Genomic DNA, 22,116 nt, shown 5'->3' on the forward strand with positions numbered 1-22,116 from the left:
GTCTTAGTTATGCTTTCTTTAGCTCATTGCCAGTGGCCTGCATTTAGTGGGCCACCATAATAATCAATAAAATATCTGCTGGACAGTGAATGAGTGGCTTGTATTCTAGGCCCATCAGCTTACGGAGTGAGGGATTTGGAGACGGGGCTGGGGCCTCAGTTCCTTCCACCCTACTCTCCCCACCTTCCTAGTTCAACTTTTAGAGTCTCCCTGGCACTAATCGCAGCTTTCTTGTCACCATAGCGACGGGGCGGTGGAGAGGAGGAGAAAGCAAAGTCTCCCTTTGGAACTACATTTCCCATCATGCACCCGGGCCCCAGGGTGCCAGGCTCAGCCTGAGACCTGAGACCCGGGCTGACCCCCGGGAGCCGGGAAAGGTCGGGCATGAGGAGCAGAGCACAGGATGACCTCACTCCCTGCCCACTGCAGAGGTCGAGGCCCCTTAACACCTAGCAGGCCCTTGGGCCCCCGGTCTGCCGTAGCACCGCCACATCGGGCCTAATATGGCCGCTCGCGCTGGGACCGGTCGGGTGCGCAGAGAGCGGGACCGAAGTCCCGGGCTAGGGACTGTTCCCGGCATTCCTCGCGGGCGTGGCGTGGGCTCCCATCCCCCATCTTCAGGTCCCGCGAGAGGGAGTCCGGGCTTTGAGGTGAGACCCCAAGGTTCCGCCGCCCCGTGCTGTGGCTGGGGAGGGTTAGGTTGGCCGGGGTCATCCCGCACAGTGAGCCACCGGCCTCCGGGATAGCAAGCCGTAGAGGGGAGCGTTAAAAGAACACCTGCCACGCGGCCTGCTTTCGAGGGAGCCCTTTGGATTGAGGATATCAGCGGTAGAAGGGATATAACGAGACCTGTCACTATTGCAGGCCGTAAAACACCAGAGGCGGGGCCATCCACAGAGGCAGGGAGAAAGGGCTGTAGCTCCTACAGAGCTGTGAACAGTGTGGGTGCCTCATAAGTTTTTAGAGGCGGGTGTGTGTGTGGAGGGTGTGCTGAGCTGTCCCTCTGCAAAGCTGAGCATCTTTAGGATCTCAGCAAATGTTTGTTGATTGATTTATTATTGCAGGTAGTATGGCTCAGGGCCTGATTGAGGTGGAGCGAAAGTTCATTCCTGGGCCTGGCACAGAGGAACGGTTGCTGGAGTTGGGGGGCACCCTGGAGCATCAGGTCACCTTCCGAGACAGCTACTATGACACCCCTGAGCTGAGCCTCATGCGGACTGACCACTGGCTGCGGCAGCGAGAGAGTAGTGGATGGGAGCTCAAATGTCCTGGAGCAGCAGGTGTCTCGGGACTCCATACTGAGTACCTGGAACTCACAGCTGAGCCCGCAATTGTGGCCAAGCTCTGTGAGGTGTTGGGCGCTGAGGTCCTGGGGGCTAGAGGTGTGGCTGCTGTGCTGAGCCCACTGGGGCTGCAGGAAGTAGCTAGTTTTGTGACTAAGCGTAGTGCCTGGAAACTGGTGCTATCGAGAGCAGATGAAGAGGAACTGCTGCTCAGGGTGGACATGGATACAGCTGACTTTGGCTACGCTGTGGGTGAGGTCGAGGTCATGGTGCACCAGGAGGCTGAAGTCCCAGCTGCTGTAGAGAAGATCAACAAGCTCAGCAGCATGCTTGGTGAGGGAGACAGGTCCTTCTCTGCTTTCCCTGTTCCTCTTCTGTGTGTACCCATGGGTCAGTTAGCGGGGAGGGTCTTGGGGTTCTCTAATGGGAATTGTTTTAATAATTTTTTGGAGGACTCAGTTTGCTTAAAGCTCTATCAAATCCTCTTTACGTTTATAATACCTCTCTAACCTGGATTTTATCCTTCTGTCTATAATCTATCCCATTGTCTCATTTAGTTCTCATACTTCTAGCCACTCCAAGTTCCATGTGCCAATTCTCTGCTTTAGTCCGATTCATCTTTCCTTCCCCTAACTCCTATCTCATTTTTACACCTAGGTCTTCATTTGTCTGTTAGCTTTGAGGAAAAGGCAAGAATGTTGTATTTATGGAACAGACAGCGGGGCAAACACTGGCAGTTTTTTCTGTTCCCAGGCTTACCTCCCTTGTAGACAGTTCATTCTCATAAATATGGCATTGTGCATCCCATGGGACCTTACATCCCTGGGATGCTGTTCTCACCTCCTTAGCAAACATAGAGTTCCCTGCTGTATGCCCAGCATGCTGCTAACAATAAGACACTGGCTTATCGTGGCTCCATACTACATAGAGACTAGAATTCTATGTGAATCCCACCCCATGGCTATAGCTGCTGCTTCTTTCTACATCCCTGTTTCTTTCTGTGTGCATCTCTGCATGTGCTTCATTACCAAGCTAATGAGCTTTGGCCTGCCTAGATGGGCTTTAATCTTGATTGGGGGACAGGAGCAATAACTGAAATGAGTCAATATTCAGGCACCCTCTGTCTTCATGGCGCCTGAGTGCCTCTTCACCATTTCTCTTTGCTAGAGAGGCTCATACTTGGCTTTCTAGCCCTACTCCTGTCTAGAGTGGTCCTTTTAGGCCCTACTTCCATAGGCCAGTCAGGGAGTGGGCTGGTGGGTTACACAAGCTGGTTAGATGGTGTTCAGAATCCCAGTGCTGCCTTGGAAACAACTTTGGGGTCTGGCTTTGTGGGCGGAGGGAGTAGAATTAAAGCATTCGCAGCTCTGTCTGGCTCCCTTCTCATTCTCCTTTTGCCTACAGGTGTGCTGGCACAGGAGGTGGCACCTGCCAAGCTGATTGTGTACCTACAGCGCTTCCGGCCTCAAGACTATCAGCGCCTGCTAGACGTGCACAGCTCCAGAGAGAAGCCACAGGGGACTAAAGATGCTGATAGTAGCCTGGACTAGGGTGTCACATCTTCCATGACAGGGAAGAGAGTTCTGGGACTAATGGGGTTCATTCCTTTGCTCACTGTGCCTTTTCCCCAGGCTTTCCTCCCCAGAGTGAGTCTTCTCTCACCAGCTCTGCCTGTTCCTTCACCCTACCCTCAGTTATCCTTTGTCGAGCCCTCCCAGACTGCCTCCTCTCTCTCATCAGTCAGATGCAATCTGTGGGCCGCCCCTCTCCCCTGGCCGCTAAGCAGCCTCCATTGATTTCCGCTCGTGTTTATAGGATTTCCACTTAGCCGTGATCAGTAGTTAAGCACAGGAAAATCCCTTGCCACCCCCCCTCCCTTGGTCGATGCCATTGATTCTGCCAGCGGCTCCTAAACTGCCTTACAGCTGAGTTAGAGATGAGGGGAGGCAGCAGGGATTTCCCTGCCTGGGGGTGTGGGGAATAGCGCAGGTAGGTAGGAAATGGGTGGGATTTTTTGTTGGAAATCTAGAAATTCTGGTTTGATTTTGCCACTGTGCCCTACTCTAGACCAGAGGGTAGAGTGCCTCCTGTGGAAGTTTGGGGGCAAATCTGCTCCTCAGCCTGGAGAGGGGTAGAAAACCCTCCTTTGTTGAAACAGGTTCCTAAGGCTGAGGGGGAAGATACATACTTGCTTTTTAGACGTTTCCCTTGCTGTTATTCATGTTTTCTACCTCAAATATACACAAATATGGCTTCCCCCGTAGGCTTTATTGGGCTTTCCTTATTTGTGGGGGAGGGGGACAGGCCCCCATAGTTTTTGCAGTGGCAAGCACAGGACCAGAGTGCCACCTGCTGGTAGTCTTCAGATGTAGGTTCCAAGTAGCCAGGGCCCCAGGGGTTTGGGACACAGGAGGATTTCAGGCTGAGTGGAGTCTGAGTTACTGCCATGTTTCCACAGGCAAGTTGTTCACCTCAAAGATCTCCTGCACCGACTGGCCGAAGTGGTTGTAAGTGAGGCGCAGCTTTAGCCTCAAGGGGGCCTAGAAATAGGAGAGTGGATACCAGGGTTAGCACCAATGACTTCTCCCTTTTTTGGGTCTTATCCACAGGGGGTTCCTGGAGCTCACCTTGGTAGGATTGAGGATTCTGAGGAGCTGGGTCATTGGAAGGCCACCCTGAGCTGGAACTGTGTTTCCACTGGGGGCCTGTAACTGCAGCTGGAAACTCTGAACAAGGAGGTTGGGCAGAGCACAGTATATAAGGCAGCTAACTGAGTTCAGGCAACCTCTGCACATCCAAAAGTTTCAAACCCTCTTTCCATAACTCTCCAAGTGCTTTTCTCTGCAAACCACTCCCTTCTCATCTCATTCTCCCACCCACTTCCTCTACTTAGTAGCCTTTTCTCCTGAAGTGCCCAGGCCACTTCTGAACCCTGGTCTTCCACAAACCTTGGGCACAGCGGCCTGGCAGATGAAATGGGTGACATCACCCTTTGAGGCGTTGGTAGCGGTGACAGTGATTAAGAGCAAAGCAGGGGTTCCAGGGGGTCGAACAAAAGACAGAATTAGCTGTAGTCCTTCACGCTCAAACACTTTGAGATTTGGGATGGGAGCTAGAGTAGGGAGAGAGACTCACTGTATGGGCTGAAGATAACGAGTTCATTCAACAAAAATTAAGTGAGCACCCATTGGGTGTGGAGCACTGTTTGAGATACTAGTGACAAAGTGGACAAGAAGATGAGGTCCCTGTTGGAGCTCACAGTCTAGTTGGGGGAAAGAATAAGAAAAGCAAGATAATGACAGACTGTAACTGGTGCTGGAGGGAAATAAACTAGGCCAGAATAACTGAGAGGAACTAACTAAAATAGGAGTGGTAGGGGAAGCATCTAACATTTTACCTGAGGTCTAAAGAGTGAGAATAAGCCAGTCATTTGATGTGCTAGGGAAAAAATATTGCATGTAAGAAGAACATAAATTGCTAAGGGCTTGAGGTGAGAGGGTCTGAGGAACTGAGAGGGAACCACAGGAGTGGGTTGTAGGAAAGTATATGAGATGGGCTGGGGAGAAAGCAGGGCCTGCAGGCCAGGGTAAGATGTCTGGAACAAAGGGAAGAAGATACTGAAGAGTGTCCAGGAGGGGAATTTGTCATCGAATGAACACTTTTCCCTACTAAGATGGGGATTTGATGTGGAGCACACAGCAAAGAGGGCACCTGAAACTCAGTCCTTGGGAAAGAAGAGGGAACACATTTCCATCTCCCCCAACTTCTCTAAGACATCTTCCCTTTGCTGAGGCTTACCCGGGACTGTAGGAGCACAGGGGGAGTCAAGAAGTTGTATTAAAGTGCCTTCTGTGGAGGGATCCAGAGGGGGAATCTTCTGGGCATCCCCAGAAGTGCCATCCAGGAGATCTAACAGATCCAAGAGCTTTGAGGCCTGGGAGGAGAAAGGGCAGAAGGACCAGGGCTGGGTATGGAAGCCTGACCAAGTCCTCTTCTCCCTGGGGCTTCTGGCCTCCTCACCTGGGGCTCTGTGGTGACAGGGGATGCTTCCAAAAGCTGGGCTGCTGCTTTGCTTTCCTTTGCTTCCTCATCAACCTGAGGGCCACCTCGCTCCACAAGAGGCATCTTTTCTAGGATGGCAGCCCTGAGAATGGAATGCAAGTGTGTCCCTCTGGGTGGACCCTGGGCTTTTTACAAGAGGCATGTGGGAGGAGGAGTTAAGAACACAGCCCTGGGCACATGGTGGGTTGAAGTGCCCCTCTGGTTTCCTAAGATGGCACACTGTTGCTGGTTTTCAGATAAGCAGGGCTGGAAACCAGCTTAGCTTCAGTGAACTCTGAGTGGGGAGGCTCTGACTGGATGGGTAGGACACAGTGAGGTTGAGTCCCTTGTACCCAGAAAGGGACACTGGGGAGAGGACATTTGGGGAAAAGGAGGAGTCTGGGTCCTATGCTGTGGTAGAGTGCTAATCGCACCTCATGTGGTCGTACTTCCGGAAGAGTGTGTTGTACTCCACAGCCCGCTGCTGCAGCTCCATGTCCAGGCAGCTCCCGTAGATGGATACCACCTGGCGGATGCGGCTGGGCCACAGGGTGGTGCATGAGTGGGAATGGCAGTCTGCACTCCCTTCAGCTCCAGGATGTGGCAGGGAAGGGAGAGGCCCCACAGAGCAGGGAGATACCCATGATACTTGGCTCAAAAGGAAGAATCCAACATTTGGGGGAGGGGGTATTGGGGTATGTGCCTGGAGAGAAACTCAGAAACATGGGCACAACGAAGGGACATCTCTCTGGAGGCACCAAGAAGAGGGTCTCTGAGAAGGGCTGGGAACACTTCTTACTTGTTGTCCCCCCGAAGCCGGGTGCTGAGCTTCATGAGGGCTGTGAGGGCATATCCTCTGGTGGCTGGAAGGGACATGTGGGACTGAAGCACCCTTTCCAATAATGCCAACACTGCCTCTTCCTCTACCTTTGGAAACAGACAACAGGTAGGGATCCTGGGGCCAGCCTTGCCTCCCTTGACCAGTTCCTCCTTAGGGCACTCTCAGTGCAGGTCTCACCTGAAGGGGCTCAGTTTCCTCACAGTTCCCCTCCAGCAGAAGGTCCCCATATTCTCCGATGCACCAGGCTGCCACTTGCACCAGCGGTTGCTGTGTGGGATAAGAAACATGCTGGGCCAGAGTCTGAGGCTCCTCCTCACTTCCAGACCCTGTGATATCCCTTTAGGCAGTGCAGAGATGGTGGGATTGGAGGAGTGCTGAGAGGGAGGGGCGCTGGAATAGGGAGCAGTTAAGAATTTGTCCCCAGGCTGTCCTGGCTCCTGTGCTTCCACTGCCCTCTGGTGGCCAAGCATCAGAACTACTTGTGGCCCAACCACAAGGGGGTGCTGGGGGGATGGCGAAGTGAGAGGATCCCTTCCTTGAGAAAGGGTAGATGGTTTCTACCCACACTACTTAATATGGAAAGGGGGCTAAAGGTGCTGGGTGGCATCTGTTAATTCACTCAACATTCAGGTAGTAATAAAACCTAATACATGCAGAAAGCTGTTATTGATCTCATTAGATCCGCTAGATAGCTCTGGGAGGTGGGCAGGGTAGAAAGCTGCGTGTACTGAGCATAAAGTTAAATTGGTCATTTGTGGTTACACAGCCAGTAGGTATCAGAGCCAGGACAGAAGTACAGGTGTTCTCAGTAAAAATAGGGCTCTCTCTCCTTGAGTGTCTCCACTAAGTAGTTGTGACCTCAAAGGAAAAACAGTTGGGAACCAGGTGTAAGGAGTAAGTGGCCCAGGAAGGGCTGGGAGGTTGGGCAGCCTTGAGCCTGGGTGGTGGGAACATTACCTGGGAGATGTCCTGTGCCAGTGCACTGTAGAGGCGGCGCACAGAGTAAGCATGTAGCTCCTGGGCTCCGCCAATCAGCTGAGTCAGGTTGGCCACTGCATCATCCCGCACATGGGTGCCCGCCTGAAGCAGTGAACGTGGTCAATTCAGCGTGGTGAGCCCTGCCTACTTCTGCCCAGCTCTCAGACCAGCCCCTGCCTCACCGTTGTCAGTACGTGCAGGATGGTGTCTATGTGCCACCGCTTGGTTGGGGCAAACCTAGGAGACATGGCTCTTTAGTCCTGGTACTGACCTTCCCCAGATTCCACCTTCTGCCTCCTGGACACCTGTCACCTTACCTCTCTGCTGCCAGCAGGATGCCTGAGGCACAGTCAGCCCGTAGATCATGGGGGCACGACTCCAGAAAGCCCTGAAGCTCTTGCGTCATGGCTCGCACATTAGAGCTGTTTATCAGAGCCAGGCTCAGTTCCAGGGCCCGCCTGGCAGGAGAAAGACGTGTCTATGTGAGGTAGCCCAGGCCCTCCCCTTCCCCAGGCACCTGTCTCCTAGTCCCCTTACTCCAGCTGCTCTGAGCTGGTCCAGGTCCTGGCCACCAGGTGCTGGGCCATCTGTCCCACTCACCGGCTAAGGGAGGCATCAGATTCCCGCAGACATTCCACCACAGTAGACCGGTGCCGCTGCACAGCACTGTGATCAGACTGCACCAGCCGTAGCAATGATGTCAGGGCTACATACCTGGACAGAGTGGGAGAGGTCCCATCACACCATGGCTATCATCCCCCTCTCTGCACCATTCTGCCCTGGGTACAGGGATAAGAGTGAATTGGGAGACTGGAAGGAAGACAGAGGGCCAGGAGCTCAGTGGCACAGCCCAGCCAGACACCTGGGACTTTTACCTAATATTCTTGTCATTGTTGCACAGGAAGCGGCCAAGAATATTGACAGCTAGAACCTACAAGACGCAGAAGTTGGGGACAGTCAGGGAAGGAGCAATCTGTTGATTCAGGAGTGGGGGCTGCCTGGCACAGGACCTGTTTGTACAGTTGGGGTGGGTGGGAGGGTGGATGAGACTACAGTGGGAGAGGCATATGGGATGATACCCGCAGGCCAGCTGCAGAACGGATGTCCATGATGGTGAGCACAGTCTCAAAAAGGACTGCACTGCCCGCATTTCGGCTGGTGTCTGTGTTAGTGGCCACCTGAGTGGATGGGAGAGAAGATCCATGTGTAAGGGGCTCTGCCCTCTTCTCAGGTCTCTGGAAGGTCTCCACCATGTCATCCAATCCTCAACCACCTAACAGTTCCCTGAGCCCCTACTATGTGTCTGGAGCTACCACACTGAGACGGTATGCCTATCCTCATGGAGATCACAGTTGGAAGAGAAACATAGATGTTATTATATGGCCACCGCATGGTGGGTGGTCATGTGAGGGGTGCCGAGGGCTGGTGGGATCACAGAGCAACATACCTAACGAGCACCCCTCTCCAGTCCCATACCTGGGCCAGCAAGTCATTCATGCTCTCACTGCTCTCTTCATGGTTCCGGCCCAGAATCCGAAGCAGATGAAGTATCTGGACCTGAGGTTAGGTTAAAAGTTGAGAGGTGCAGGGGTTCTTAGGGTAAGGAGTCATGGGGCTGAGGAGAAAAATCTGACATTAGGAGAGCATTAGGAGGGGTCTGGCTGGTTCCTTAGAGCCTCCCTGCCACTCTGCCTCCACTCTACAAGTCTCAAGGGACTTGGGGACAGGATTTATTTTTATTTTTATTATTGTTACCAAACTGGATTTTCTGACCTTTAGGCATCCCTTCCTTGCACTTGGCAGTCCTGTGTCTGCCAAGACACTGACTGAGACAGTGTTCTCTGGGAGGTGACCACTAGCCATGGGCTTACTGCCAAACTTTGTTCTAAAGATACAGCAGGGAAGGGTCAGCCCACCTGTAGGAAGGGGTCGCTGACTCCAGATATACTGTGTTCTGTGGAGTATCCGGTTGTCACCAGAGTCCGGAGGATCTGCACCAGCTGGGGCACTACCTAGAGGGAGGGCACAGCCTTATCTGGGTATTCTTCCTAATCTCAGCCTTCAGCCCCATTCCAACTCCACTGACCCTCTTTTCCTTGCTCAGGGCCTGCCCCTTCACCAGCCCACCTTTCGAAAGTGCTTGAGGGTTGCTGGGCTTCTTTCGCAGAGCTCCGTGATCAGCGTGATGGTGCCCAGCAGGATGCCTGGGATCAGGGCAGGGGAAGTGAGTGGGGATCAGGGGCACAGGAGAGTCTACTGTGTGTGTGCATAGGCTACCCTTCTCCAATGAGTTGGGGTCCCTGTCCCATTTTCCACCTCTGGCCATAGCTGAGACAAGGGATGGGGAGCCCAATGGCCTTACCATGGTGGCGTTCGTGAAGCAGTTTGGCACAGGGTGGGAGGAAGATGTCAGAGAGCTCAGGGACCTTCCGGATTATGTGCACTGCAGTCAGAACAGCCTACAGAGGTCAGGGGGCTCAGAGAGCGCAGAGGTCTGCCAGGATGCCCCCCCCCCAACCTCTGTCACATGGCAAATTATGAAGAATTTCTAGAGGGGCAAGTGCCTAGAGTCCTGCCATCTCACCTTCTTGCGCACATAGGTGCTGGGCTCCAGGAGCAGTTTTTCTACCTCAGTAGCCAGGTCCCGGCACATCTCAGCGGAGCCCATGGTGCTCAGAGTGCACAGGGCCAGGCCTTGTACAGCCTGCATCCCTTGACTCAGGTCACTGCAGTTTTGGGAGGATGGTCAGTCAAGCCTCTGAGAAATCCAGTCCTTCCAGTACCTATAGCAGGCAGCCCCCTGGAATTTTCCAGTTCCCCACTCTCCCATCTCCCTGATTCCAAGTGCTTCCCCAAACCCTCTCACTTCTTGATGCTGTTGGTAATGAGCAGGTGGGCATCCTGCCTTTCATCCAGCAGAAGCATGGCCCCCAGGTAGCCCACCCTCTTGTCTATGAACCTGGGGGAGGCGATCAGTTTCAGGCACTCCATCTATAGGGAAGGGGGCAGACCAGAAAGGGGTAAGAGTGAAAGCACCAAAAATCCTTTTTCTATCTTCCTCTTTAACATCAGATTACTTTGTGGGGACACCATATCCTATCACCCTTCCTTCAATGAGAGTCTTAGAAGATTCAGTTAACGGGTAGTTTCAAGGAAATTGGAGTGGAGGATAGGAGAGGAAGGAGGTGCCTTAATGGGGCTGGCCAGAGAATGAAGGGTTAAGTCCAGCTGGTGACCAATAGGGGTTGTAATAGGAAGGAGGTCTGCGGTGTATGCTGCGAGGGCTGCGAACTTTGTAGAAAAAATCGGAGCACCAACAGGTGAGCAGGTCCGAGACCCTGTGCCACTATAGCCTCCCTCATCAAACTCCCGAAAAGAGGTGTCCCTGCCCCGTACCTGTCCAAAGTGGGCGGGATAGCCCAACATGTGGACATAGAGCAGTTTGGCCAGCTGGCGGTGCCTATGCAGAGGGTCCCCATCGCGGAAGGAGGCCCGGATGTGGGCGCACTCCTTTTGGATCACTTCCCGCTCCTGAGCCTGGGTCTTGGCCCCACGAATCTCTTCAATTAGATCTTGAAGCTTCAGCGAAGTCACCACCATCCTGGGGGGCAGACTCCAGGAACGGAGAAGGCTTTAAACCTCGTTGGCCCAGAGTGCTTGGCTTTTCTGTCCAATCTTGCCCTGTGCCAAGATCCTAGGGGCCCGGGTCCCACCGCTACCCTAAAACCGAGGCCACATTCCCCTTCCCCCACGTGGGTCTCCAAATTCCGCCCCCTCCTTCCCGCTCGAGATCCCCACTACGCATGCGTTCCCGCCCCACCCTGAGCCCGTTCCTACTGAGCATGCGCCGGGACCCCGCCTACTTGCGTCCCCTTTTCCCCCTCCTGGTTCCCCGTCCCTAGCTCAGCCATTCCATTTCCCGGGATGTGCGCTAGTTCTTCCACAAGATTCCTCCCCACGTTCACATCCAGGCGGCCCCAGCTTCCCCACACCAGGACGCTTGCCTTAACGCCAGCCTCACCTGGCTTCTGCCTCAACTCCGTTCCTCTCCCCCTGGCGTTTCCGGGTTCAGGGCCAGGCGGGAGTTGGTCTTCGGTCTGGTCTTTCCCTCTCCCCGCCCCATCACGGGATCCCGCCCCTCATGGGCCGCCCTGCTGAGCCGTCTTGAGTCTTCTGACCTTAGGCCTTAGGCTTTGGAGTTTGGGGAAAGGACTTTTTAACTACGTTGGGGCCGTGAGACTGTGTAACAGGCCTGGGGTTCCCCAAGAGGGTTCCTCGTACATTCTCGCCACCCAGGAGAGAATGGGTTTGAAGCCATCGCACCCCAAAGGAGATGACAATTCCCCCCCCTTTTTTGAACTTTTTTATTAATATATTTTTTTTTTTGTTAAATTTCTTTGTATTTTTTTTTTTTCCTGCAAGACTTGGTGTTGGCGGCACTGTTGAAGTTTAACTTCAATCCCAAATTCCATGAAATAGAAATCAGAAGTAAAGGTTGAGAGGGGAGGAAGGAGGGAGGCAGGCCAAGGAGTAAACAGAATTTGACTAGAAAAAAAGAAGACGGTGTGTGTAGTGGGCATTCCCAGGGAAGGCCATTCCTTGAGGGAGGGGGTTGACAGGCAGCTTGCCACTGCCTCATGCAGGGGAGGGAGGAAAGATCCCCTGGGGATCGATCTTACAGTCCCCTCTTCCTAGGGCTTCCTACCCCCAGGGGAAAAGCTAGTACCAGGGATCAGCCACAACTTCAAACAGGGCTCTCCCCCACCTCTCACCTGGGTTTGACTCCCACCTCTGCCCTGCTTGGAAAGTGTGTGATAGATTGGCTTTCTGTGATCCCCTCCTTCTGTTTTTCCCCCCCTTTCACAAGATTCTGATGTGATGTGGGAAGAGATATAACCCACTTAGAGACTGCTAAGCTTGTCACAACTTGTGCTGCCCCGTGAGTTCCTGTTCCTTTGGTTCCATTCCCCAGAACTGTCTCCCCCAACACAACTATCAGAGTTGGGGAATGGGATCCTTGCTCAAGTGCCTCTAACCTTCTGTAGTAGGGATGTCTTCTTCAGGCCCCTTAGAAATTTAATCAAAGGCCACAAGTGAGTCCAGACCAATCAAATAAACTTTTAGGGGGAGAGAGAAGGGTGGGAGAGGTCAGTGGGTAGACTTGGCTGCATTGACCTCTTTCTTTCCTTTACACATTGCTCTTGATGTGGCATGCCACCCTAGGGGGTTGGACAAGGGGCTGGCTGTTGAGGAAAGAAAGTGGGAGATGCTAGGGAGTCATTCTGCTTTTCATTTCCCTTCACAGATCTTTCAGGGAAGGACAGGGTTAGGCAAGAACCTAGTTCAGTGCTTAGAGGTGAGATAGGATCCTCCGAGGTCAGAGATGGAGGCTGCACCTCCTCTAGCTTTTTCGCTAGGCCTGAGAGACACCAGGCCTCCGGGTTAGGGATCCACAGCAGCTCAGCCAGTGCCTTGCCTAATATACAATCACTCCTCCATTTTCTTCCTCCTTTCCACTCAGCTTCCAGGAGACTCCTCAGGATACCAAATCCTCACCCTCATCCAAGTTCAGGTCTAAAGAAAAGGCAGGGAGGGTGTGGGGGCGATGGTCTGACTTAGATTTGTGTGTCTCAGAGAAGAGAGCAACTCTGAGCGAGAAAAGCCCTTCATATGTAAACAATCTAGAGAAAGAGAAGGGGTGGGGTGAAAAGGGAGGAAGACAGAGCCAGAATAAATGAGAGAATCCGAAAGGATAGCAGGAAAGAAAAAGCAAGAAACAAAAACAAAGGGAGACAGGAAGAAAGGAAAGGGAGAAGAGAAAGATAGGAAAAACAACTGGGAAGCGAAAAGGAGAAAAGGCAGGTCAAAAGGAGTGAAGAGGCGGCCACCGAAGCCAGAACTAGGCCAGGCAGGAGCCTCAGGTGAGGAGCTGGGAGAACAGGAACGCCAGGCTGAGGTCCAGGAGGGCCACGGCTCCCACCACCAGGGGGTTGGCAGCTCCCTAGAGAACCGGGGGAAATGCCATCTCAGTCCCTGAGTACCAGGCCAAGGACTACCTTCCTGCCCTGGCCGAGGTGGCAAAGCTGAAGTTTCCCAGGCACCTTTCCTGGGGGAGAGGAGTCTCCAGCCTTTTTTTTTTTTTTGGATTGCAAAACAGACCTCTTCTCCCAGCCAGAGCCCCACCTTCCCTCAGCTCTGTCTAGTCAGGAACGACTCTTCCTCCCTCCTCCCTCCACTCCCCTCCCACCAGCATATCACGTGGCCCAGGCAGAAGGTGCCTGGCCTTAGTAGCAATACATTGGCAGCAGCAGCCGGTACTGCAGTAAAGCAGAAAGGGATGAAGGGGTGAGGATGTGGTTGCTAGGAAACAGGAGAAGGCCTGGAGTCCAATCAGAGTAGAGGGTTCTGGGGAAACTCCGCCTCTCCTGGTTTTCTGCCTTCTTTCCTATTTCTCTTTTTCCCAGGAGAGGGAGGGAGAGTTAGGGTAGGGAGGGAACAAGCTTTTCCTTTTTTATTTCTGGGAACCAAAGAGAGAAAGTGTGGAGGTGGGGCGGGGGTGGAGTAGGAAAACGAGAGCTGGAAATGATATGGAAGGAGAACAGGGAAAGATGTTCTGGCTCTACCATTATAATTATTTGTAACCTTGGACAAGTTACTTTAAGTGCTCTGGGCCTGAGTTCTCCCTTCTGTCAAATGAGGGAGTTGGACATGAAGGTCTCTAAGGTTTCTTTCAGCTCTCAAGTTTTTAAATGTTTTTGAGGTGGGATATGGTCCAAGATTGGGTGGGCAGAGAGAAAGCTGGATCCAAATCAAAGCCCCTCAGAGATTTAGAGAGAGATCTGGAAAGAATGAGAGGCAAGGCTTTGAGGAGAAGAGGGGCCAGAAGGGAGCTGAGACTCAGAGGGTACAAAGTAGGAATGGAGGGTGTCTGTCTCACCGGCTGGGCAGGCCTCTCTGTTGCAGCTGGCTCCTCAAGCTCTTCCATCAGGCACCCAGCTTCAGGACCCCTTGAGGATGGGCCCCTCAGGACTGGTGTGGCCATGAGCTCAGGCTCCAAGGCCCCCGGGGTCCTCGGCAGGGGCAAGGGCTCTTCATCTTCCCCTTCCTCCTCTCGAAGACTTCCGGAACTGTCACTGCAGCCTCCAAGGAGTGGGGAACCATCTCTGGGCCCTGGGCCCTGCATCCCAGCCTCATCCTCAGCCTCATAGCCAGCTAGTTCCTCTGCCTGCTCACCTGGGCCCCCCCACTCCTCAGGCCAAGCTTTGGGACTGGAAAAGGGACCCTGGTCCCCTCCAGGAGGCAGTGGGCTCCGGCAGGCAGGGGGTCGCCAGGGTTGGCGGGAGGAGGCAGGACTGCTGGGCAGTTCAGGGGAGCCCTCTGAGGGAGTCAGTCCATTCTCGTATACCCCAGGGCTGTCCTCATCCAAGGGCTCTGTGTCGGAACCTTCTGAGTCCTGCCTGGGTCTGCGGCCTGGGGCAGGGACAGCTAAGAATCAGAGGGGCCTAACTGGTCTGGGGCTGCAAAAGCTACAGTTTTTTCCCCCTGAGTGGGCACCTTCCAGGACTTTGGTATTCCCCAGGCTTACAGCCTCTCATTGCAAGACTCCAACCCCTTGTCCTTGTTACCCTATTTCATTAATTCCCAGTTCTACTTCCTACCCTCCCACTTTCTGTCCCCTCGGACCCTCATACCTTGGCTCTCCCATCTCCAGTCCCTTGTAGGAGTTCCCTTTCCCTTTCCCCTCCAGCTCCCAGGGGGCTCACCCCCCACCCCAGGCTGCCCACGCCTCACCTGGGGCCTCTAACATCGGTTGCAGGTCCTGGGCTATCAGTTTGGCCATTCGAGCAGCCTCCACAGCTTTCTCAGCAACGCTGCTGGCTGCCACTGCCTTTAGAAGGGCGTCTGCTGCCCTGTTAGGTTCCGGGTACAGGGATTTAGCAGACCTGCTCACATGCTCCAGCCCCCTAGCCCACGTACCCATCACATCACACCCTCCGGATCTGAGCCCACACCTGGAGACACACTATGCCAGCTGCTCCCTTTTCCCGGCCTGGCAGGGCAGCTGGCTTTTGGTTTCCTCTCCTAGACCTGGGCTGTGCCTGCTGTCATCACATAATCTTGCTTCTCTCACCATTACGTCCCGTAGTAACACTTCCCTTCTTCAAGCTGCAGGACCAGGCCCTTCCCTGTCACCCTCAACTCTGTGATTCCATTCTTGTCCTGCTCCTTTCACAGCGACAACTGATACCTCACTCTCTTAGCACATCCCTCTGCAGTTGCACCTGCTTGGTGCTTACAAGCTATGCATACCTGCCCTCTTTGCTGCTGGTATCTCCTGTTGTTATCAACTTCTCTCTTACTCCCTGGGGTCACACAGCTCCTGTACCTCAATCCTGCCCCCCTCCCCCAAGCCCTTGCTTTGGGCCACCCTATCCCTGTATTAGGGGCCTTTGCCTCCCTTGCCCTCATCACTGCTAGCCCTTGTTTTTGAATCCTGCCTCTCCCTGCAGATTTTCTGACATGAGAATTTCATATCTTGCTTTTTCTCAGCCTCTCGTTATCACATTGTTCTCCCCCTTCCTCACTCCCTCTGTCCCCCTGCCCCCACCTCATCCTTTCTGAGCTCTGGAACTGGAGTAAGGGTGGGTCCCCCTTTCTGCTATTATCTGTTCCCTCTCTCTATCAACATCCATGCTTTCTCACCACTGTGATGATACCTTCTGGGTAAGTTCTAAGTCTCCCACAACTCCTCCCCTCCCTTCCTGCCATGCTCTTTAGGTATAGGTAACCTTGAAGCATTATCAGTCCTTTCTCCACTGTTTCCCAGTTCTCCCTCTGATGTCAGACACTTTCTCAATTTTCCTTTCCCTTTCACCCTCTGCTGTTAATGGTAGATGCCCTGTAATCATTAAATCAGTTCTGTAATTCTGATCGATATACTTGATATAAGCTTGAATAAATCAAGGCTCATGACTCCTTCTGGGCCCAGGCTTGTTTAATCTGGCCTAGGAAGACAGTCTGGGTGTGGGGGTAGTAAGAAGGATCGTGGTGTCCACTGCAGAGTTAGGTCCACCTCTTCTGTATGTACCTTGGAATATATGGTCAGCCTCCTCTCCTCAAACCTGGTGGGTCAAGGACCTTTAGAGCAGGCTTGGAGGGAACCTCAGATAATGCTATTCTTCCATCTCAGGGCTTCCAGACTCTATATGACTAGCTTGTCCTGAAACTGAGGTGGTCTCAGAATTTAGGGCGGGGGACGAGGATCACAATCTCGGGTTACACTGAGGTCTATTGGCGGCCAAGAAACTGCAACACTGACAAGGGCCTGTGTTTCTGAGTTGGGAGTGTATGGATGATCAAGTCCTAGGCAGTAGACTCAGTCTATGCCCAGGCATCAGGCCAGGCTTCGGGCTACCTGGCAGTCACCTGCTGCTAAGGCTCTGCTTGTTTCCATGGCAGCTGGCAGCCAATCAGTTTTGCCAGGCCTGTTGCTGGGAAGACCAACCAGCCTCCTCCCACTGCCTGATCCTCCAGCTACTGAGATCAGTTTTTCCTGCACATGCCTGCTCCTCATCTAGCCTAAAGTGCTCCTTGGTGCTCTGTCCTTCCTCTTCCCTGGCTTAAAGCTTTAGACTTTAACCATCAGACTGTCAGATATGTCTACAGGTAGACATTCTCTGGCTCAGGCATCTACTCTGGATATGACATGTCACATGCACGCACACACACACACACACACACACATTGTCGCCCATTATACAAACTCATTGAGCACATTTGGATATATCTTGACCTCTGATCTTTTGAAACAGTCCCAAAATTAAACAAAATTCTTCAACCGTGCCCTCCATTTTAAAGAAAATACAATATATAAACATTCATATGTGTGAATTGCCTAAATCAGGGGCCTGTGAATCTCATTACAAATAGATTTTGGGCTTTCTTCAGATCTGGGCTATCTACTCCAGTAGTCACAAGCCATATGTAGCTATTAAGCACTGAAAATGTGGCTGGTCTGAATTGAAATGACGTGCTATAAGTATAAAATACGTACTAGATTTCAAAGACTTAGTGAAAAAAAAAAGGAATTAAAATAGCTCATTTGCAAATTTATATTGATTATAAGTTGAAATGACAATATTTTGGATATATTGGTTTAAATGAAAATATTTACATTCATTTCATCTGTTTCCTTTTTTCATATGGCTATTAGATTTAAAATTATCTATTTGGCTTACATTATATTCCTACCCAATAGCGCTGCTTTAGATAAGGTTCCTGATTAATGCAAATGTAATCTGATTTACAGAAAAAAATTTCAAGCCTCCTCCCCTCAAATCTTTATCAGTGAATAGAGGGAGGCAGAGGAGGCAAAGCTGAGAGGGACTATCTTTTTAGGTGGATAGGTCAGCTGTACAAACTAGACCTCTCCTAGGCCCCAGACTGAAATGGTATCAGACTGGGTTAGGTGGTGGTTAGGAATGCCCGCTCCTGCTCTTCCTGCCCAGTGCTGTTGCTCTCGACCTGATGCCTGGAGGCTGGATCGGCTGCAAGAAAAGGAAGGCTAGGGACATGTCTGAGTTCTAAGAGGTTTCTAGGCCTGCATAAGGCAGCACTCATGGCTACTCCCACACGCAATGACACATGTCCCCACAAAAGACACTAAGACATAGTCTAACACGGCTTCCCTCAAATACCCAGCCACCCACAGTTACACCGACATCCACCTGTGGCCTCAGATATAAACACCCCAAACACCCAGGGCTACAACTGCCTAGCCCTAGGCCTGTTCTTCTCCACCAGGCTCTAGACCTTGGGTTTTGGTCCTCCTTTAGGCACCAACCTCCTTCCCTGTCTCCAGGGTACCTTCTCCCATTAGCCCAGCCTCTGCACCCGGTGCCCACCTGGCAGCGGCGATCTCCTGGCGCTGGCGGGCAGCGCTCACTGCTCGACGGGCGCCCTCAACAGCCCTGTCCACCTTCTCCTTGACTTTGCCTCGCCGAAGAGCCAGAGGAAGGAGGCTGCGCACGCGCCCTCCGTGCACCAGCCGGTTGCGCTTGTACTTGCCCTCCTCGCGGGAGCCGTCGGGGCGGGTGGTGCGCCCGTAGCCGTGCCGCCGGTTGCCCAGCCACTCGCCCTCGTAGCGCAGCCCGTTGGAGCGCTGGCTCACGCCGTAGCCGCTGCGCCGGTCGGCGCGCCATTCTCCTGCATATACCTCAGTGGCCGAGCCCTCGATGAGGGCGGGCGGCGCTGGGGCCGGGGGCCCGCTGGCCTCGGAGCCCGGGGGTCCTGTGCTGCCCACCTCGCTGCTCACCTCACTGCGCAGGGAGCCCCGCTTGCTGCCTAAGGAGCTGCGGCGCCCGCTTGCCCGGAGCCCGCTGAGCAGCAGCGAGCGGCGGAAGAAGCCGCCGGCCGCCGGGGTGCGCTTGCGGGAGGGTGGGCCGTCAACGTCCCCCGGCCCCGCCAGCACGAAGCCGCCCCGGGAGCCGGAGGCCGGGCTGCCTCCCTCGTCGCCTGGCAGGGGCAGAGGTGGGGGCGGCGTCGGAGGGTCACTGTGGCCTGAGTCCAGAGAAGTGCGGCGGGGCGAGCGCAGCAGCGCCGCCTGATGGTAGGGCACGCTCTGGCGTACCCCATAGCCGTGGCGCTTCCCGGCCTGCCACTGGCCCTGGTAGGTGCCTGCGGGCGGGGTAGGAAGGGGAAAAAGAATCAGGATCTGCTGCTCCTCGCCCCCCAGGCCTCAAGCGCCCCCTGGAAGTCTTAGCATGGAGGTTGGGGAAGGGCACTAAGAGCTGGGGACAGGCCAAGTTGGGTCGGAAAGTGTGGAAGAGTAGAGTCAAGACAGGTGTAGTAGGAGATCCCTGAATTTTGGCAGTACGGGTAGGCAAGGGAAAGGGGAAGGGACAGACAGGCTGGGGTGTGCGGAGAACAGAGTCCAGAGGGTGTGAGGGACAGGCTGACGGGCTGTATAAGATAGCCATGTGATGAGCAAACTGGACTAGGAGGGACAAGCCCACTGAGGAAACGCGAGGGGACAGAGCAGAGGTGTTAGCGATAGACAGGTGGAGAGGGGAGGTGTGTGAGACTGGCAGAGAAAAGGATGTAAGGGACAGGCAGACAGGGAAGGGGTGAGGGCAGGAAGATTCAGGAGAGGGAACAGCAGGCAGGGGGACAGACAAATGATGAAGGGATGTGCGATGGTGGGAGAAGAGGGCAGAGAGGTAGGCGCAGGGGTGCATGTCGATGGGGAAGGCATTAGGGAAAACAGCGGGCACGGAGGTCCTATGGCAGGGGAAGGTATACGAGGGCCAGGGCAACAGGGAGGAGCACGCGGACGAGCAGACAGACAGTAGTGGATCGGGCCCCGCACCTCCGTCGGAGTAGGTCTCGGTGCCGTAGCCGTCCTGGAAGCCGTCCTTCCAGAGCCCGGCGTAGCGCAGGCCGGATACGCTCTCCCACACGCCGCTGCGCCCCTTCAGCCCGCCCAGCCACTCGCCGCGGTACGTCCAGCGGCTCTTGCGCTCCACGCCCAGCCCTTCGCGCTTGCCCTGCTGCCAGTGGCCCTGGTAGCTGTGTCCGCCGGGCCCCGTGAAGACGCCCAGTGACTCGAAGCCGTGCGCCCAGCAGCCGCTGTACTCGCCCTGGGCGCCGGGCCCCGTGCACACGCCGTAGCCATGTGCCCGCCCCGCCTCCCAGCCCCCCACGTAGCAGCCCCCGTCGTCAAAGTCGAACTTGCCCCCTGGGGACATGCATGTAGTTGGCACGGCCTCAGCCCCCCGGTGGCTCAGCGCATCCTGGGGCTGGAGAGCTGGCTGGGGGCCTGGGAGCCGGGCGAGGCCTGGGGGCGGGGGCAGTTAGACCGGGGCCGGGCGGGGGGAGCCCAGCGCGGGCTGGCAGGGCCGGACCCTCATCCTGAGTGGCTGCGGAGAAAGAGGGGGGAAGTGGCGAGCGAGGCCCCTCCTCTTTGCCCGCCGCTCCCTGGCCCAGTGGTTCCCCGGCATCAGCACCGCTCCCCAACCCCCCACTCTTCGGCAGCGTCTTCCAGCTGCTCCTTAGCTTTGGAGGCACGGGGGCTCCCCCACCCCTCCATTCTTGTAGAGGGCTCCTCCCAGGACTTGGGGTCCCAACCCCAAGCGGAATTCCCACTTATCTAATCTAGAACCCCAAAGTGTCGGGTATGGATGGCAGTTGGGGGTGGCATGGAGAGAGGTCTTGAGAGGGGGCTGGGCAGACTCTTATGCTATCCCGTTCCTTGACTGCTGTCAGGACCCCTTTGTCTCGATTCTTTGGCTTCCTAGGCAAGTGGGGGTGAAAATGTAGTGGGGGAAGATCTGAGCAATGTGGGCAGAGAGTTTGGCGAGGGAAAAGATGGTGATGGGAGAGGCTCTGCAGGAAAAAGGCGAAGGTGAGGATGGGCAGACAGGGAGGAGGGAGTGGGGTAGGTTACTCACCATGTGGGCTGAGGCTGAGGCTGCCTCCCAGGCACGGCGTCCATCGCAGGATACCTCCACTCCCACCTCGCCCGGACAAGCCAAGCCCCCTCCCCTTCCGGAGAGACTGCTCCAACCCAGAGAGAGAAGGTGGGGGAGCCGAAGGAGAGAGTCCCCTCTCGCCAGCTGGAGGAGCCGGCGGTGGGATGTGGGGGTTGGGGGCGAGGTAGTGGCAGGGGTGTGTGTTGGGGGGAGATGAGAATAGTGGAGAGAAAAAAATCTGCCTTGGATGGAGATAGGGAAGAGGAGCTGGGAGCTGGATGGGAAAAAAGAGGGGGCGACCAAGAGGGGGTGTTTTATTTTTTTCTTCTTATGGTTGGGAGAGGAAAAAATATCAAAATTCTGATTCCATCCCAGCACAAATCAATGTTTGCTCCATCCCAGCATCACGGGGGAGGCTGGGCCAGGCAGATTTAAAGGGGCAGGGAGAAGAGAGGAGAGGGTGGGGAGAGGAGACAGAAGAGACAGCGCAATGATAGCGGTGGTGGGGGGAATGCCCAGGCAGAAAAGGATGCGTGCCTGATAAACCTGTCGTGAGGGAGGAGGCAGGTGGACGGAGAATGAGAGGCATAGAGACCCTCAGGGTGGAAAGAGGCCCTGGGATGCGGAGCAGGGTGTGGGTGAGGCTGGGGCGGGGGAGGGGGCGCGGAAAGGAGCGAGGGGGAGGAGACTGAGCTGAAGATGAGGAGGCTGGGGGAAGCCGAAGCCAGGCAAGGGAAGAGAGATGCTGGCGAGGCCGGGAGAGGGCGAGAGGAATACAAAGAAAGAGGTGCAGGGGTGAGAGCTAAGGAGGAGGGAGAGGGAAGAAAAGAGGGAGACCCATTCTGGGGCTGGTGAGGGATGGCAAGGAGGAGAGAAGGGGAGGAGGAGAAGGAGGGAGAAAGAAATAGATATGGAGACTGAGAAAATGAAATAAGGTTTGTGAAGGGACAGAGAAAGCTCTGCACAGGGAAGGGCAGGCATGGGCATAGAAATTTAGAAAGAGCCCAGCAGAGGCTGGAAGGCCAGAAATGGTGTTTGTGGGGCTCTGGGGAGTAGGATGAACCTGCAAGTTGCTTGGATGGAAGCCAGGAAGCCTTTGATTCCTGTGTCCATCAAGTCCATAGTCCTCCCTAAGAAACCACGGCAGGGGGACTAAGAGGCCCCACCTGCACTTTAGGAGGAAACTTGAAATCGGGCCCTCCCAGGAAGCTTGGCTCCACCAGCGCTTTTCCAGGCCTTGCCATCCTCCGTCCCCCACCAACTATTTCTCTCTGAGTTGTCCCTCTGAAGGGGGAGAGCTAGCATGAGGGTGTATTGTTTTTGAATGTGGAGCAGTGGGTCATCATTAGTGGTGTCACGAAGGTTCTGGAGCTTCGGAGTCTTCTATTTTACACACCTAGAGGCTAAAACACATAGACATGTTGGAGTGGGTCCTTATTGAGTCAAGGTCCCCTGCAACCTACCACCCCTCCCTTACTACCTACTAGAGGGATGGCGCATTCTT

General features: G+C 54.5%; 3 protein-coding genes across 3 annotated transcripts; 1 reads left to right on the forward strand and 2 right to left on the reverse strand.

The window, feature by feature from the left end:
• The first annotated feature begins 311 nt into the window (after nt 1–311).
• Nucleotides 312–3,546, forward strand: THTPA (thiamine triphosphatase). Its single transcript, XM_011372832.2, has 3 exons — nt 312–650; nt 1,065–1,616; nt 2,688–3,546. The coding sequence occupies exons 2-3, from the start codon at nt 1,070–1,072 to the stop codon at nt 2,831–2,833; spliced, it is 693 nt and encodes a 230-aa protein (XP_011371134.1). The 5' UTR covers nt 312–650; nt 1,065–1,069; the 3' UTR covers nt 2,834–3,546.
• Nucleotides 3,531–11,252, reverse strand: AP1G2 (adaptor related protein complex 1 gamma 2 subunit). The gene is made up of 22 exons (XM_011372829.2): nt 11,165–11,252; nt 10,540–10,744; nt 10,010–10,134; nt 9,728–9,869; nt 9,506–9,602; nt 9,271–9,347; nt 9,060–9,155; nt 8,620–8,700; nt 8,223–8,321; nt 8,019–8,074; nt 7,744–7,857; nt 7,461–7,601; nt 7,326–7,380; nt 7,123–7,245; nt 6,343–6,432; nt 6,124–6,251; nt 5,759–5,863; nt 5,304–5,427; nt 5,082–5,217; nt 4,232–4,395; nt 3,911–4,009; nt 3,531–3,823 (listed from the first exon to the last, which is right to left on the reverse strand). Exons 2-22 carry the CDS (start codon nt 10,741–10,743, stop codon nt 3,722–3,724), a joined length of 2,358 nt encoding a protein of 785 aa, XP_011371131.1. The 5' UTR covers nt 10,744; nt 11,165–11,252; the 3' UTR covers nt 3,531–3,721.
• Nucleotides 11,253–11,397: 145 nt separating this feature from the next.
• JPH4 (junctophilin 4) lies at nt 11,398–21,212 on the reverse strand. The gene is made up of 6 exons (XM_011372833.2): nt 20,592–21,212; nt 19,511–20,060; nt 18,048–18,819; nt 14,935–15,053; nt 14,081–14,613; nt 11,398–13,144 (listed from the first exon to the last, which is right to left on the reverse strand). Exons 2-6 carry the CDS (start codon nt 19,887–19,889, stop codon nt 13,061–13,063), a joined length of 1,887 nt encoding a protein of 628 aa, XP_011371135.1. The 5' UTR covers nt 19,890–20,060; nt 20,592–21,212; the 3' UTR covers nt 11,398–13,060.
• Between the last annotated feature and the right edge of the window lie 904 nt (nt 21,213–22,116).

This window comes from Pteropus vampyrus, unplaced genomic scaffold (genome assembly GCF_000151845.1).
Source record: "Pteropus vampyrus isolate Shadow unplaced genomic scaffold, Pvam_2.0 Scaffold213, whole genome shotgun sequence".
NCBI lineage: Eukaryota > Metazoa > Chordata > Mammalia > Chiroptera > Pteropodidae > Pteropus > Pteropus vampyrus.

What these genes read in the sequence shown, in the direction of transcription:
- AP1G2 (XM_011372829.2), bottom strand. Translation starts at nt 10,743, where the DNA reads ATGGTGGTGACTTCGCTGAAGCTTCAAGATCTAATTGAAGAGATTCGT. An exon ending in TGAATGACTTGCTGGCCCAG is followed by an intron (nt 8,322 to 8,619) that starts GTATGGGACTGG and finishes CCATCCACTCAG; the next exon opens with GTGGCCACTAACACAGACAC. An exon ending in ATCCTGCTGGCAGCAGAGAG is followed by an intron (nt 7,381 to 7,460) that starts GTAAGGTGACAG and finishes CATGTCTCCTAG; the next exon opens with GTTTGCCCCAACCAAGCGGT.
- THTPA (XM_011372832.2), top strand. Translation starts at nt 1,070, where the DNA reads ATGGCTCAGGGCCTGATTGAGGTGGAGCGAAAGTTCATTCCTGGGCCT. An exon ending in CAAGCTCAGCAGCATGCTTG is followed by an intron (nt 1,617 to 2,687) that starts GTGAGGGAGACA and finishes TTTTGCCTACAG; the next exon opens with GTGTGCTGGCACAGGAGGTG.
- JPH4 (XM_011372833.2), bottom strand. Translation starts at nt 19,889, where the DNA reads ATGTCCCCAGGGGGCAAGTTCGACTTTGACGACGGGGGCTGCTACGTG. An exon ending in ACCGATGTTAGAGGCCCCAG is followed by an intron (nt 14,614 to 14,934) that starts GTGAGGCGTGGG and finishes TCCCTGCCCCAG; the next exon opens with GCCGCAGACCCAGGCAGGAC. An exon ending in CAGAGAGGCCTGCCCAGCCG is followed by an intron (nt 13,145 to 14,080) that starts GTGAGACAGACA and finishes CCGGTTCTCTAG; the next exon opens with GGAGCTGCCAACCCCCTGGT.